Genomic DNA, 14,286 nt, shown 5'->3' on the forward strand with positions numbered 1-14,286 from the left:
ACCAAATATGGACAACGATGTGGATATCGATGAGAAGAGTCCGAAAGAGGGTTCATACTCAAAAGTGTCAAGTTTGTTGAACACAGGAAAACGTTGTCGAGACGGTGAAATTGAAAGCGAAGTTGAAGAACATTATTTTCATCCCTGCAGCAGAGGCTGGGGCCGATTGAGCCCGCCGAGATTTGTTTTCTAGAAAAATCCTCCATGCCCAAGGAAAGTAGTGAAAATGAAAAACTCAGCGATTCCTTGAATGGAGTGCGGTTCTCGAAAGGTAATGGTCCTTGGAGGCAGAACTCAGGCGGTCGAATGAGCCCGCTAGTTGATGAAGATGAAGGAAAAAGAAAGTAAGAAACAACAAAGGGGAGCCCTTCCCCATTAACCCATGCATGCAGAACCCCTTTCCCAGTTTCGTGTGTTAATCGTGACCCCATTGGATGAGAATAGTTGTGATAACTCGGATGCTTGTTGTAAGAAAGAAAAAAGAACTCCATTCACCTCCCATTATCCCCACTAATGCAACGGGCTGCCGTGATCAATCCGGTCTTTCCAGTTCCCTCAAAGGGGTGCATGTACTCCGAATTTGTTTGGTATGTGTCCAAGAATTTGTGACATGATTTTGTACAGTATCACCGATTGACCTGGCCGACCTGAGGTTCGGGTTGTTGGCTTCGTTGTTGGGCGTCGAGGCGAGCAGCACGTTGTCTCTCGATTTTGATCTTCTCGGCTTCGGTGCCGTCGTCTTCATAGTGCTCCTTGAACCATTCATGTTGCAGGGCTTGATGTGCAGTGATACGCTTCTTCGGGTCATAGACAAAGATCTTCTTCAGCAGATCAAGAAATTGGCGGTTGAATTCGTTGTGAGCGGGGATGATTTCCTGAAGAGTGTATAAGTATGGTGCATATTGGTTTTTCTTGAGACTGGCTGGGCGAGCGACTCGAGGTGCGGTTGGACCGGGCTCGAGGAGAGGAGGGCAGGGGAAGTCTGCCAGTCTGGAGATAGGGGGAGGTCTTACATGAAGAGGTTTCATCGCCTTGACAAACTTGCGCGACGAGCGAGGGGTGTCGCTTTGTGGGTAGTCGAGGATCTGACGCCTGAAGTAGCTTGGAGGAGGTTAGCGGGCTACCAAGGATGAGAGGACCAGGAGACTCACGCTGCAGCAGAGTTCTTGTTACTGCCACGGCCAGCAGTGACCAAGCGCACGAGGGCCTTGTCAATAGGGGTGTTGCACACGGCCTCCATCATTGCCAGATGCTCCAAGTTATCGTGCGTCTGGAACAGGGCGTCGCCGGTGAAGAACTCGACAAGAATGCAGCCTATGCTCCAAATGTCGCAAGGGAAGCTCCACCCAAGGTTGAGGATGATCTCGGGAGCGCGGTAGTGTCGCGTCGAGACGACGGATGAGTGGTACTCGTCATCAAAGGTGGCCGAGCCAAAGTCAATAAGTCTTATCTCGGGGTCAAGCAGCACCCTGCGGAACTTAGCCGAGCGTGGATTTGTGTTTGATGACGAGGGGATGTTGCGGTTGTATGTGAAGGTCTGGTAGTGGTTTTGTACAAGAAGGATGTTCTCGGGTTTGAGATCGGTGTGGATGAGGTTGAGATCGTGCAAAACTATGGCCAAGAATTAGAGGCAGACAGACGAGAGCGATGGGGATGACCTACAGGCGACGCTGGTAAATAGCTGGCGGGCAAATTGCTGAATGTGAGTACTGGGGAAAGGCACAAAAGAGTTACTCTTGAGGAAGTCAAAGACACTCTGGCCCAAGAGGTCAGTGACGATGCAGATGTGGTTGCGGAAGTCAAACGTGTCTCGCAGGTGGATACACTTGTTGCGGTTGTGCTTGTCATTGCATGCCAGTGTCGACAAGACCCTCAACTCGATGCGGCTAGCATCGCGGTATTTCTGCACAGAGCGGATGATTTTGATGGCGACGTCGGCGTTTCTCCTTCGGTCGTACGCTTGCACCACCTTGCCAAAGGTGCCCTGGCCGAGGAGCTTTACGATCGAGTCTGCCGGGAACGAGTCAGTACTGCACAGGAGCGATCGAGTATTGAAGCTTCGTCGACTTACATCGCTCGGTCAAGTCGGCGTGGTCGTGAACAATATAATGTCCATCATCATCGTCAACCTTTTGGTCACGCTTGGCCGTTCTCTACGCTCGTGTCAGTTGTTGCGCCTGCAATCAGGCAATGGGTGAACGTACGTCTGGCACCAGCGGTACAAAGACATCCTTGGCCTTGAGTGGCGGCTTGGGCGGGGGAACATACTCGGCGAATGGATCGGGACGGGCATTGACTTCACGCTTCTTTTGGTCGGCAGCGCCCTGGCGGGTCGTTCTCTTGCGCTTCTGGCCAGTAGCGGCATCCTCGGCGTAAGCACTCGCGCTTGGTTGTGAAGCCAGAGACGTAGCGGCCGATGTCTTGTATGATGTCGGGTTCTGGTCCGTCGAGGCGGCGTCATAGTACGGCGTGTGAGTATTTGAGTATTCGGCGTGGTGATAGGCAGCGTCATAGTTGGTTGTCTTTCTGCGCTTGTCCATGTGCTGTTGGCTCGTGCTGGCAGAGGCTACGGGAGGGTTGTGGTATGTCTGGTTGGTCTGGTTGGTAGCGGGCGCTTCATCCTCGTCGTCATCGTCAATGACTATGATCTCTTTGGGAGGCTTGCCGCCAAAGTATTCATTCCAATCGACGGGTTGGTTCCTCTGTCTCTTTGCGGCAGTGCCGTTGGACGAAGCAGCAGTTGAAGGCGGGGCGGGATAAGGTGCAGGAGCGGTAGCGGTGGTCGTGGCAGTTCGTGATGGTGGAGGATAGCCGTTGGCATATGCTTGCGGGGGATACGGGTATTCTGTCATGGCTGGAAGATACTGGTGAGGCTGGTAATGGTTCGGCGCGAGGGTAGCAGTAGCCGTCTGAGGAGTCGACATGGTCTGGTGTCTGGTCGTCGTCGTCGTCGATGTCGTCGTCGGCAGCGAGCAGCGAGAGTGGCAGATATCAACAGGACTCGGCTCGCTCGAGACGGGCGATTCGAGGTCAGCGAGGGTGATGCAGAGGGAATTCCGGAGTCATTCAACAAGCGACCGTCAGTTGGACAGCCTTTGCAATACCGCAAGAGCGGAGAAGAAGTCAGGCGTAGAGACCTCACTCCCACAGAACAAGCGGCTTAACTACGGCTGTGGGTGCAAGCCGATGAAGTAGGCCAAGTGACGGGCCTGTTGGACGTGAAGGCGCGTCTTTGTCGTCTTGCTCGAGGGCTCGAAATTCGAAAAGCTGAGACTGTGTGTCTTGGACTGCTCGACCGAAATCCGTTGGCACTCAGCACCAAGAGGACGACGGAGCTGCTCGTCAAGTGTGCTTCGTCATTCGTGGAATCCTCCGCAACTTCTCACAACTCCAAAGTCATCACTCTTGTATCTGCTCCGGCTCCCTTCACATGGTTTTTGTATTATTTCGATTGAACATCCTCACTATTTGCTTTTTCCAAAATCTCAATGCGCCGTCTCGCATCCTTGTAATCATTGAGCCGTTCTGTGCTTCGTCCTGTCGAGTTAGGAATACCTCGCCTAGTGGTACTTCAGAGCCAACACCCAATGTCCTTTTCGGCAATCTCTTTAACTCCCGCTGATACACACGTGTACTCCTGTAGGTTCTTCGCCTTTGATGTAATCTCTTGACGTTAATGCGAGTGATCAACGAGTTTGGGATAAACTTGCATGGCAGACACAGTAGGAGCTGAAGCCTAGACCCGAGGACCCTTTCGTCAAGTTCTAGAGCTTCGCCTCCGCTCACTATCACTTCTCCGTCCCGGTCCATCAATTTTTAATTATACCAGCAAGACTTGTGGACCGGCGCATAATGGTTCCATCAAAACTGAGTGTTGTTATTTTGAGCGTTCTTCGAATCAATGGCCAATAAAGAAAAATCTTGTTTGGTGTTTCAATCATGAACAGGCTCCTCGACAACTCAAGCAACTAACGGTCATATGTCTATGGAGGGTGGTGGCCTTCTTTCAACAGACTCTCATTGAGTTTATGGAACGACCGATCCCCAAAATCATTCTCTGCTCTGTTCGAAGTATTCCTTAATGACCGCCGCAGTCTTTTGCACAATCAATTCGACGACATCCGCCGTCACATTGTATGCAGGAGCAACGAGAATGTGATCTCCGACCTTACCGTCTACCGTGCCGTTTCCAGGATAGAGTGTGATGTTGTGCGGGCCACTTAAACCTGAGTTTGGTTAGCTTATTTTCTACCAATCTCAAGACTGTGCGTGCTCACCTTTCTCGTGGATGTCCATAGCAACATTCTCTTTTGGATCAAATGGTTCTTTCGTTGTCTTGTCCTTAACAAATTCGATCTTTGCTGGTCAGTTTCATGTCCATCGAATCTGCTTTTTCTCCAAAGACTTACTCCCCAGAAGAGCCCCTTTCCTCGTACATCACCAACATGAGGTAACGGTAAGACGAGTTGCTTCAACAGTTCTTCCATCTTCAAGCCCATGGCTGCGACATTATCCACCAGCTTCTCTTCATTTATGGTCCGTACCACTTCCAACGCAGCTCTGCAACTGACAGGATGTCCCTGATAAGTCTGTCCATGGGCAAAGGCTCCGGTACCTCCGAATAGGGTATCCGTCACTTTGCGACTGATCAACACACCAGCCACAGGTGCATATCCACCACCCAGCCCCTTTCCGATGGTCTGAATATCCGGAATCACATCAATGAGTGGCGATTGCCACGCATGCATAGTCCCCGTTCTGCCCATGCCACACATCACTTCATCAAGAATTAGTAGTGCCCCATACTTATCACAAACGGTGCGGACTGCCTTGAAGTAACCCCTGACCGCCGGCACGCAACCTAAAGCCTTCAAGGATTGTGGTCAGTAGATGCCAAGCAAGATTGACTCAGCGTACTCACTGCGCCCACTATTGGCTCCGCCACAAACGCACAAACATTCTCTGGACCAAGACGCCGGAACTCTTCATCAAGTTCCTTTGCCAATCGATCCACGTATCCTGCCTCGGTTTCACCTTCGATCATCCCGCGATAAGCATTGCACGCAGAGACGCGACTCATGTTCGGAAGCAGCATCGGTTCGTATGGAGCACGACGAGCCTTGTGGCCGCTGACCGACAGTGCCCCTAATGTTGTTCCATGATAAGACTCGTGCCTGGCGATGAACCTGGTTCTTCGTGGCTGTGGCGGGTTGGACTCGAGGAAATGTTGTCTTGCAAGCTTGAGAGCTGCTTCCATTGCTTCGGAACCTGTTTTGATTGGCAATTGCGGTACATCAAGAGCTCGAAAGATTCCACCTACCAGAGCTGACGATGTACGCCCTTGACATCTCTCCATTAGTTGACTCGACAAGTTCTCTTGCGAGCTTCTCGGCGGCCTCGGTAGCAAAGGTTGCAGAATGGACATATGAGACCACATCCAATTGACTTATGATGGCCTCCTTGACTCTTTTGTTTCCATGTCCTAGGCATGATACCGCAGCACCTCCAGTAGCATCGAGCAGTTTTCCGCCTGTTGATAAATGCAAGTAATTCCCGCTGGCTCCGATTATGGGGATGGGATTGGTGTGAAGACTCCGGTGAAAGACTGCGCTTGGTGATTCAGATGCGTCCATGTTGATGACTTCCAGATGCTTATCAACTCGACACTAAGATAAAACCACAATAGAAATGCAGGGCGAATGCTTTATTTATCCACGGGTCGGGAAAGCGACGGGAAACAACATCTTCGACATGCGGGGCGGGCAAACACGTTCGATCGGGAAAGCTATCTGCGAACACACAATTGTCATCGGACGTACGAGTATGGCTTGAACACATTCATCGGATTTGATTGAACACGCAACCGTACCTTTTCACCAATATGTCGAACGGTTTGTAGAAGATGACAAGTGTGTGAGTGTGGAAAAGTCAACGCCTCATATTGCGCTTCCTTAGCTGAGTAACACTTACCTCATGTTCGCAATCTGGTTTCCCAATACACCAAGGCGTCTGAGGCCGTGTTTCGAGACAGCAATACACAGGGCAAATTCTTGTAAGATGAGCGTCAGTCCGCCTCCTCTCAAAAGACGCCGCCTAAGCAACAGCAAGACCGACGTGGGCGCCACTGTATCAGTCAGGACCTCCACGATCGAGCCTCTTAGAATCTACTCCTGGAATGTCAATGGGATACAACCTTTCATTCAAAAACCAATAACTTCTTTCTTTCAACCAAAGAAATCATCCCCCAAGCAAGCAAAAGCAGAAACCAAAGCAACGGCATCTCTCCGAGACTTCCTTCGTCGGCATAAATGGCCTACAATTCTATGCCTTCAAGAAGTGAAAATCAGCCCGGACGATGAAGCGACAAAACTGGCGGTTCAAAAAGCTGTCAAGAGTGCAAAAGCAGAAGAGCCCGACTATGAAGCTCACTTCTGTCTACCCAGCGACCCTCACAACGCCCGCGGCTTTGGCAGAAAAGTCTATGGGGTCTGCACCATCCTTCGAAAAGACTTTGCCACCAAACACAACCACAGCGTTCGAACAGTCGATTGGGACCTCGAAGGTCGAATCCAGGTTGTCGAGACCGAGGACCCAAAGCTCAGCATCTGGAATATATACGCAGTCAATGGGACCGACAATCCATACAAAGACAGCAAGACTGGAGCCATTACGGGTACCAGACATGACCGGAAGCTGGCGGTGCACAAACATATGCTCGAAGAAGCCAAAGCGCTTGAAGCCCGAGGTTACGGTGTGATTATTGCTGGCGATCTGAACATCGCTCGCTCCCGCCTTGATGGTCATCCAAACTTACGCACTTTTCCTCAACAGCATGTTGTCAACCGAATGGACTTCAACAAAAAGTTTTTTGAGGCAGATGACGGGCTGGAGGCTATCGATACGTATAGGCATATTCACGGAGACGAGAAGGGATATACTTATTATCCCCGTGGGAGGAAGTTCGGAAGCAGTTGCGATAGAGTGGATTTGATAATGTGCTCTAAATCGTTGGAAGGAAGTCTGACCGATGCAGGTGTTTTAGCATCCGAGAAGGAGAGAGGGCCTAGTGATCATGTCCCTTTGTTTGCGACGTTCGACCTTGAAGAGCATCGTCCAGCTGAAACAGAAGCCGAGGAAGTGCAGTAGACCCCTTGAATTAGAGCAATATCTTCTGCTATTTGAGTCTGGGACTCCAACGGTGGTCTCCAGCTATTGTCTTTGGTGGAATTCGAGAGTAGAGTCAGGCACAAGCTGCTTGTCTCAAGTCTCTCGAGCGAGATAATCCTGGTGTTCATCGTTTCGCGATCACAACCATGGTCAAAATCCAGGGAAAAAGCGGACCGACTTGTATCTGCGACTGTGTGCCTTGGACAAGCGTCTTCTGCTGCTATCCAATGGAGTTGAGAGACAGGATAGACGTGGCGCTCGACTAGGTGGGCAATATAGTCGCAATCATGTTCCGAGTGTTTCCCATGTGCTCTTGCGTCGTGAGTTCAGTGACTGGACGAAAGTAATCTTCTGTTGTTCATCCAGCCCTTGCTTTCTCAACCTCACTCAGCACAACAGTCACCAGCTGCCTGAAAGCTTCCATCTCCTCTTCTACACTTCCACCGTTGCCAGCGGATGAGAAGTTGACCGAGCTGCCTACCTGCACAGGCATATTCGTCCTTCTAGCCAACGTTTTGGCCAGACGGTCTGCAAAGTCCAAGCTCGAAGGGAGTGTATACAAGGGCGTGCTTAGAGGTGTCGAGGGGTTGTAGCGCTGTGTTACTGTGTCAGTGTTTAGATCTTGGATGGGTAGGTAATTGTAACTGTTAAACAAACATCAGGCATAGCATAGACGAAGCTTCCAAGCGAGGGAACAGGCGGGGTGGAGAATTCGGCCGTAGTACTGGTGCAGAAGAGGAGGACGGAGGTTGCGAGAATGGTCAGGTGTGTGTGGATGCGACTACCTGGTGCGTTGGGCAAGGGCATGGAGAACTGGATTGGTTCCATTGTCATTGATCTTGTGCCAGTGCCGTTCGTAAGAGGTTTGCTTGTTTCTGTGGTCATAATTGCTATGTTACAGATGTTTGTCTGTTTGTCCGTTACGCAAGATTTGGTTGATGGCATTGATGGTTGGACAGCCATGATGGTCATGTTTGATTTGTTTGCTGTGAGCTGTTCGGCCTTTCTACTTTTTGGCTGCGACCACTGACCAGTGGTCTATCAACCGACACTTTGACACTCGATATCAGGAGAGTCTACGACAAAATCGCGAATGCTATGGATGAAATAGACGAACAGACAATGGTACCTTGCGAGGTAGTGGCAGATGATGGAGGTTCGGAGGTCGACCCGCTCTCTGACCCTGAGGAAAGAAGGGTCCTATATTCTGCTCTTGATTCTTTCCGGTGAGTGAATCGTATCTTCAGTCTCGGCTTCTATGTGCAAAAGAATCCAGAGGCTGGAAAATCAGGAGTAAATCAAGGTCTGGATGGAGAAGAATGTATTCTGAAACGGCACCCTTAGACAATACCGCCAGGCTGCCCACTACAACACAACCCATTTACGACGTCAATCTTTCTATTCACTACCCTCGGCTCACATGGAGATTCTGGCTTCCACTCCTTTTGGTCTGCCCAAAACCCTAGATGCCGTGGATGCAGCAATTGATGCAAATGCCGACATTGCCGACACCGTTCTTGCTCTCGGCCTCAGCATGTACGATATAGACCCCGACTCGACAGAGTGGCGCGGAGCTGCAACTTCTCAGGACATGGACAAAGTACGTTCGACCATCCGCCAACTATATCGCGACTGGGCGGCTGAAGGTGCTCCCGAACGAGAAGCATGTTACGGACCTATTCTAGCTGGCCTCAACGAAGCATTCGGAGACATTGCTCCAGCCAAACGTTCACATGTTAGCGTATTGGTGCCAGGTGCTGGACTGGGGCGTCTAGCCTTCGAGATCTGCAATGCAGGATACGCCATGGAAGGGAATGAAATCTCTTACCATCAACTCCTCATGAGTAATTGGATACTCAACTACACTACAGGCCCCAAGTCACATTCTCTCTATCCCTGGGCATTGAGCTTCTCGAACCATACCCACAGATCTCATCAAGTGCAAAAAGTCGAGGTCCCAGATGTGTTTCCAGCTGAAGAGTTGGAAAAGAGCTGCAGAAATCTGGCATCGGAATTACATGCTCATCAACGCATGTCAATGTCCTCGGGCGACTTTTGTGTGCTTTACAAAGAGCCGCAGTATGAAGGCGCTTTCGATGCAGTCACTACATGTTTCTTCATCGACACGGCGCCGAATCTGATCGCGTATATCGAGACCGTTAAGCACTGTCTTAAACCCGGTGGTGTCTGGATAAACCTAGGACCTCTACTCTGGCACTTTGAAAGTGGCTCTCCAGAAAAGAAGAACTCCTTCTCGTCTTCGTCTTCCGAGACAGACAGAGAGAACCAAGACAGAAACCAGGGCATCGGCGAATCGGGCTCCTTCGAGCTTGCGGACGATGAAGTCGTCAAGCTTGTCGAGCATCTTGGGTTTGACATTGTCGAGCATAATCCAGTGGTCTGGGAGGCGGGATACATCCAAGACCCACGCAGCATGTTGCAAAACATGTACAAGCCCAGTTATTGGATGGCCCGGAAGAGGTGAGTTGCGGAGTGAAAATTCAATCTTGGTCGTGACATTGTTGGTTGGTTACACTTTCTTTGCATTCTTGCATACCAGGCACTGAAAAAAGATGCAGCACGAGCGATTTATATAGACATAAGATGATGTTGATGAAATACAAAGAGAACCACGCTGTGTCCTGCTAAATTTCGGTTGTTTCCCTACTAAGCGCATATTGGATCTTGCTTGATTCTTCTGTCGTAACCCGGCCAAGGCCAACGGCTTGACTTCCATACTTAAGCCAAGCTGCTTCAAAAGACTTCAATGGTGGAAGTCTTGAAGGGCTTCGAGACAAGAAGCATTCGATCGTGCTCGATATTCCTCGGCGGCGACGCGCAATTCGAGCTTACTCGAGGCTTTGTCAGAGATGTGCACCCACATCTTAGAGGCGTGGGCTTTGGTACAACGCTTGATTGCCCAAGAGGCAAAATTTCCTGGCTCTCAACCGCCTTGGCCATTGGGTGGTGTCAAGTTGGAGACTGACTTTCTAGGTCCAGTGCTCCAGGGTGACATGCCTGCTCCAAAGAGTAGAGGACTCTGCATGCCCGTGTAATGGCCCGAGAAGCTCTGGTATCGGTCACCACGGGCGCCGATTGTGTTGTAAGGGTTCGGAGTAGGCTCGAAAGAAGACAATCCATCAGGTTGCTGAAGAGGACTTCGAACGGAGTGAGTCGAGTTCACACGCGAATGCGCATTTGATCGTCTAGCGCTGGCCGAAACAGGAGGCAGTCCCGGAGGTACACTTCCGAATGGTGTCACAGGACTTGTCTCACGAACCAGCCCGTCTTCCCAGATGCTAGAAACGGAATGCAGGCGCTGTGAAGGAACTCCAGTCGGGCTAAGCGGCAATTGCCACGCTTCTGTTCGCAGTTCAGGTGTTCGCACGGCCTGCAAGGCACAGGGCGAGACACCTCCGGGAGGTCCGCCGCTCTTATCTCCATTAGTGCCAAAGGTGCCTCTTTCTATTGGGACAACTCGTGCGGATTCCCAAGACTGCCCGACCATGTTTGGCGAAATCATGTCATCGTCTTCATCGGGCCCAACAAGATCATCAACCATCTGACTGAGCTGGGCCTCTCGATTCATAGGTTTCGTGCTGGTACCCTCTGGAGTGGAGGCTTCGATGGCCGGGGGAGTCAGCCTTTGCACGACCGTCTGCTGTTGAGGTGCAACGTTTGAAGTATCACGCATTGTTTGAACCTCTGCAATTGTAGTGAGTGGCGCATTTTCAATTGAGCTCGAATCCTGACGAACGAACTGCGATCCATCGAAAGTGATCGGAATATCCTGTATTGGAATCAGTATGTTATGGGCAAGGCGTGATCACAGATGACATTACGGACCTTGTCTACGGCTAAGAGCAAGGCATCGAAGAGGAGCTCACGGACTCTTCCGAGCATCTCTTGGTCGTTACTGAGGCGCTTTACACCTTCGTCATTGTACTTGGGCTTGGCCTGTCCGGTTGCTGCATTCAGCCAGAGTTTACGCGACCTATCCGAGTCCAAAGGCATGAGGCCAAAAGCATCAACATCTTCCTCTAGCTGGTACGGAACTTCGGTGAGCTCTCGGAACGAGAAGTTGAATGCCATAAGGGATAGAGCTCTAGCGTAAATGGACCAGAAGCGATCCATGGCCTTCTGGATTGGCTCGTCACCAACGCGTGCGGCAACTATGTGAGCGTTGCTGAGTAGCCAAGTACTGTAAAGACGCAAAGCAGGAAGGACATGTCGTGCTAGGTCTGTAATATTGTCGATGAGGAATTTAGGATCCGAGTGCTCCTGCATGTGATGTTCCAGATCTTCGAAATAGACGTCCAGTATCGCGGTGAAATACTTGACGTTCAACCTCAGGAAAAAGAAGTAAGACTGCATGAACTTGTGTTGTTCGGGCTTGCTTTCGAACTGGTTTCCGGCAGTTGCCTGGGCGCAGAAATTGATGAAAGTCATTTTCGACAAGAGAGCGTCTAGTGTACGGCCTTTGATCTCAATAACTGTACCGTTCAGAACTTCACGCTCAAGCTCGTCGTATCCAGGGAACTGCTGTCCATTGTAGCAGAGGCTGTGAAACCGAATAAACCAGGAAAGCAAAGCGCTGCGGGACGCGACGGGATCCTGAGGGGAGTGCTTGGGTACCAGGTCGCCTTTCTGCCATCCTGTAGTAATTTTCTTGAATTGCAGTTCCAGATTAGGGATGGCGTTGGGATGGGGCTCATCAACGTTGATGGAGCGGTAAAGATAGTATGTAGAGCGTAGGTAGTCGCCTTGTTCGAAGGCAACGACCGATTGTTGGTGGAAAGCAAGTCCAGAATCTGGGCGGAGAGAGGCAGCAAGGGCATAGTAGCCGATGGCCGGACCCCAGTCAGGCTCTTTGTCGAGTCTCTCAGCAGCGCGGTAGCGGAACAGATCGCCAAGATAAATCAGGGTTTGGTGACAAGATAGAATGACGGCGGCCTTGAGTTGAGGAGACAAAGGCTTCTTCAGCGACTTTTGCATGGCTATACAAAGTCAGTTCTGTGTGGTCTGAGCGAGAGTAGGGAGATTGTACAGTCAGATCGGACCTGGCGGGCAATGCGTTCCAGATCATGGATACCACCAAATCGGGCATTCAGCTTCTGGATGTAGTCCCGGTAAAAGCGCTGGCTATCCTTCAGAAACTCGAGATACAGCTTGATGAATTTGCGTGTCTCTACGGGCTTGCTGGGGCGTTCTTTACGAAGCTGATGGCTAAAGTCAGCACGAGCTCATCGAAGCGAATCAGGGCTTGGAAGCCGACCTTGCTGAGCTGCTTGCGCAGACGCACATTCAGACGGTTGTGTGCGTTCCAGAGGCGTATCTCAACGTCGCCGGCGCGGGCAGACATGAAGTCACTGGCGAGAGCATGCGCGGCTGCAGTACGATATCTGTGTCGAGGGCGCTGTGAGCGCATGCTGATATTTGTGTGCAAACGTCTTCCTACTCACTGCTGCAGCACTAGAAAGACATGGTCCAGAGCAGAGTCGGCGGCCTGCAGCGTTTGTGTAAATTCTTGGTCGAGGGCGATAGCCTTGCTGCGAAATGTGTAAGTGCCAGGTTGCCTCGGGGTGTTTATATGTCTGCATACGCAAGGGCCTGATCGCCAGTGGATTCCATTTTCAGAGGATGGCGCTCGTCATAGAGCGCCTTTGACCGGGTCGGCGGTGACCAAGTGGTACGAGAGGTCAGATGTAAACGTGATAACCGGAAATTGCGAGGGAGCCGGTGAGATCCATGGCGCGAACTCGAGGGATCAAGATAAACAACAAGGAGACGACTTGCTGGGGTGACGACAGTCGCTGTGCGCGATGTTCGTCAAGGGTGCTTGTGGCAGGCGCGATCCTGAAGGGCTCTGACGGGGCCGGCTAAAATTGACCCGGTAGCTCCAGCGCGTCTAATTCACAAGCCTCAAGGTACATTGACATGCCCACTTACCAACCCATCTGGAAGCACATGAGACTTGAAAAGCCCAATAGGCAAGTCGAAATTACAAACTCGCAGTGGGTCCTTCGGTCTGAGAAATGCCGTGTATTTGTATTGCTAGCGACAATCATGCTAGTAGAGGGAGTTGCGTACGCTAAATAAGAAAACCTGTTGCGTTGCTTTAGCCAACTCCTTCGACGTTCATGTCAACACCCTGGCTCAACCGATGAATCGTCTAAGTATCCCCCAGTGCCTTCATCGCCATGTCAAAACGCCTAAGAACAGATTCAGACTCTGAAGAATATCATATATCATCCACCAACCACCCAGTCACCCAGAACTTGCAACCACCTGGCAAATACGCACAACTGGACCCGCACAGTCATTCCACTGCAAGTCAAACAATTACTTGCGGTCTCCCCCCTCATGAGGTCGTCAACTTCACCACATACGGCGACTACGAGATCCACTATCTCAAGTCACACGTCAACAGATGTCTAGCATGCGGCAAGAACTTTCCTTCGAGTCATTTCCTCTCTCTGCATATCACCGAACACCATGATCCTCTCAACTCCATCAAACGCGACAGGGGCGAAAAGACGTATCGCTGCTTTGTGGAGGGTTGCGAAAAGGTCTGCAGCACCCCACAGAAGCGACGTATGCATCTGGTCGACAAGCATATGTTTCCCAAGAACTATGATTTCTACATTGTGAACCACGGCTCTGACAATCGCACTTCATTACTGAAACCGGAGGGCAGAAGTAGAAAAGCTGGCGGATCTCAAGGCACAAACGCTGTCCGTGAACAAAGTCCCGGCCAAAGCACTCGCACGCTATTGGCCATGGCAGATGATATGGTGACCGAGGTCACGAAAGCCAAAGCCGAAGGACATGCATCACCCACAGATACTTCAATGGATGAAATTGCCGGATCCATGGCTGCACTGAGATTTGTGCCAAAGTCTGTTACGTTCGGAAGAGGTCGACAACGCAAAGGACTCTCAAAAGACTGAGGAAACCATATGGGAAAGAGGAACTCGTCGAAAGAGAAAGGTCTTTGGTATCTTTGAGAGTCAACCCAGAGGATCAGGAATACTTGAATTGGTCTCATGTCATCATTGACAGCACTGAATGCCGATATCGTTTCAAGAATTCCTGATCGGAATTTTTCTACAGTCGCCG

The 14,286-nt window shown here is 50.8% G+C and overlaps 7 protein-coding genes across 7 annotated transcripts; 3 read left to right on the plus strand and 4 right to left on the minus strand.

Moving 5' to 3' along the window:
* Positions 1 to 626: 626 nt before the first annotated feature.
* Positions 627 to 2,852, minus strand: M438DRAFT_277281 (kinase-like protein; the record flags this gene model as incomplete). The annotated part of the gene is made up of 6 exons (XM_029900916.1): positions 627 to 875; positions 1,014 to 1,101; positions 1,152 to 1,611; positions 1,663 to 2,010; positions 2,072 to 2,153; positions 2,205 to 2,852. The coding sequence occupies 6 exons, from the start codon at positions 2,850 to 2,852 to the stop codon at positions 627 to 629; spliced, it is 1,875 nt and encodes a 624-aa protein (XP_029759098.1).
* Positions 2,853 to 3,854: 1,002 nt separating this feature from the next.
* On the minus strand, positions 3,855 to 5,689 carry M438DRAFT_347130 (aminotransferase, class III). The gene is made up of 5 exons (XM_029905828.1): positions 5,321 to 5,689; positions 4,922 to 5,268; positions 4,410 to 4,868; positions 4,278 to 4,356; positions 3,855 to 4,226 (listed from the first exon to the last, which is right to left on the minus strand). The coding sequence occupies exons 1-5, from the start codon at positions 5,631 to 5,633 to the stop codon at positions 4,051 to 4,053; spliced, it is 1,374 nt and encodes a 457-aa protein (XP_029759099.1). The 5' UTR covers positions 5,634 to 5,689; the 3' UTR covers positions 3,855 to 4,050.
* A 368-nt stretch (positions 5,690 to 6,057) lies between these two features.
* M438DRAFT_375929 (DNase I-like protein) lies at positions 6,058 to 7,146 on the plus strand (the record flags this gene model as incomplete). Its single annotated transcript, XM_029908625.1, has 1 exon — positions 6,058 to 7,146. One exon carries the CDS (start codon positions 6,058 to 6,060, stop codon positions 7,144 to 7,146), a length of 1,089 nt encoding a protein of 362 aa, XP_029759100.1.
* Positions 7,147 to 7,525: 379 nt separating this feature from the next.
* On the minus strand, positions 7,526 to 7,995 carry M438DRAFT_277127 (uncharacterized protein; the record flags this gene model as incomplete). Its single annotated transcript, XM_029900903.1, has 2 exons — positions 7,526 to 7,762; positions 7,825 to 7,995. The coding sequence occupies 2 exons, from the start codon at positions 7,993 to 7,995 to the stop codon at positions 7,526 to 7,528; spliced, it is 408 nt and encodes a 135-aa protein (XP_029759101.1).
* A 294-nt stretch (positions 7,996 to 8,289) lies between these two features.
* M438DRAFT_276859 (N2227-domain-containing protein) lies at positions 8,290 to 9,652 on the plus strand (the record flags this gene model as incomplete). Its single annotated transcript, XM_029900877.1, has 2 exons — positions 8,290 to 8,393; positions 8,512 to 9,652. 2 exons carry the CDS (start codon positions 8,290 to 8,292, stop codon positions 9,650 to 9,652), a joined length of 1,245 nt encoding a protein of 414 aa, XP_029759102.1.
* A 1,316-nt stretch (positions 9,653 to 10,968) lies between these two features.
* On the minus strand, positions 10,969 to 12,595 carry M438DRAFT_277137 (uncharacterized protein; the record flags this gene model as incomplete). Its single annotated transcript, XM_029900904.1, has 3 exons — positions 10,969 to 12,164; positions 12,215 to 12,386; positions 12,443 to 12,595. The coding sequence occupies 3 exons, from the start codon at positions 12,593 to 12,595 to the stop codon at positions 10,969 to 10,971; spliced, it is 1,521 nt and encodes a 506-aa protein (XP_029759103.1).
* A 772-nt stretch (positions 12,596 to 13,367) lies between these two features.
* M438DRAFT_336886 (uncharacterized protein) lies at positions 13,368 to 14,117 on the plus strand (the record flags this gene model as incomplete). Its single annotated transcript, XM_029903932.1, has 1 exon — positions 13,368 to 14,117. The coding sequence occupies one exon, from the start codon at positions 13,368 to 13,370 to the stop codon at positions 14,115 to 14,117; it is 750 nt and encodes a 249-aa protein (XP_029759104.1).
* Positions 14,118 to 14,286: the final 169 nt, after the last annotated feature.

The sequence above is a fragment of the Aureobasidium pullulans genome, assembly GCF_000721785.1.
Source record: "Aureobasidium pullulans EXF-150 unplaced genomic scaffold scaffold_13, whole genome shotgun sequence".
Taxonomy (NCBI): Eukaryota; Fungi; Ascomycota; class Dothideomycetes; order Dothideales; family Saccotheciaceae; genus Aureobasidium; species Aureobasidium pullulans.

Bases quoted from the DNA above. Each gene is read 5' to 3' on its own strand.
- M438DRAFT_347130 (XM_029905828.1), bottom strand. From the start codon at position 5,633: ATGGACGCATCTGAATCACCAAGCGCAGTCTTTCACCGGAGTCTTCAC. The intron at 4,869-4,921 runs GTGAGTACGCTG...CAATCCTTGAAG, and splicing joins CGGAGCCAATAGTGGGCGCA to GCTTTAGGTTGCGTGCCGGC. The intron at 4,227-4,277 runs GTGAGCACGCAC...AACCAAACTCAG, and splicing joins TATGGACATCCACGAGAAAG to GTTTAAGTGGCCCGCACAAC.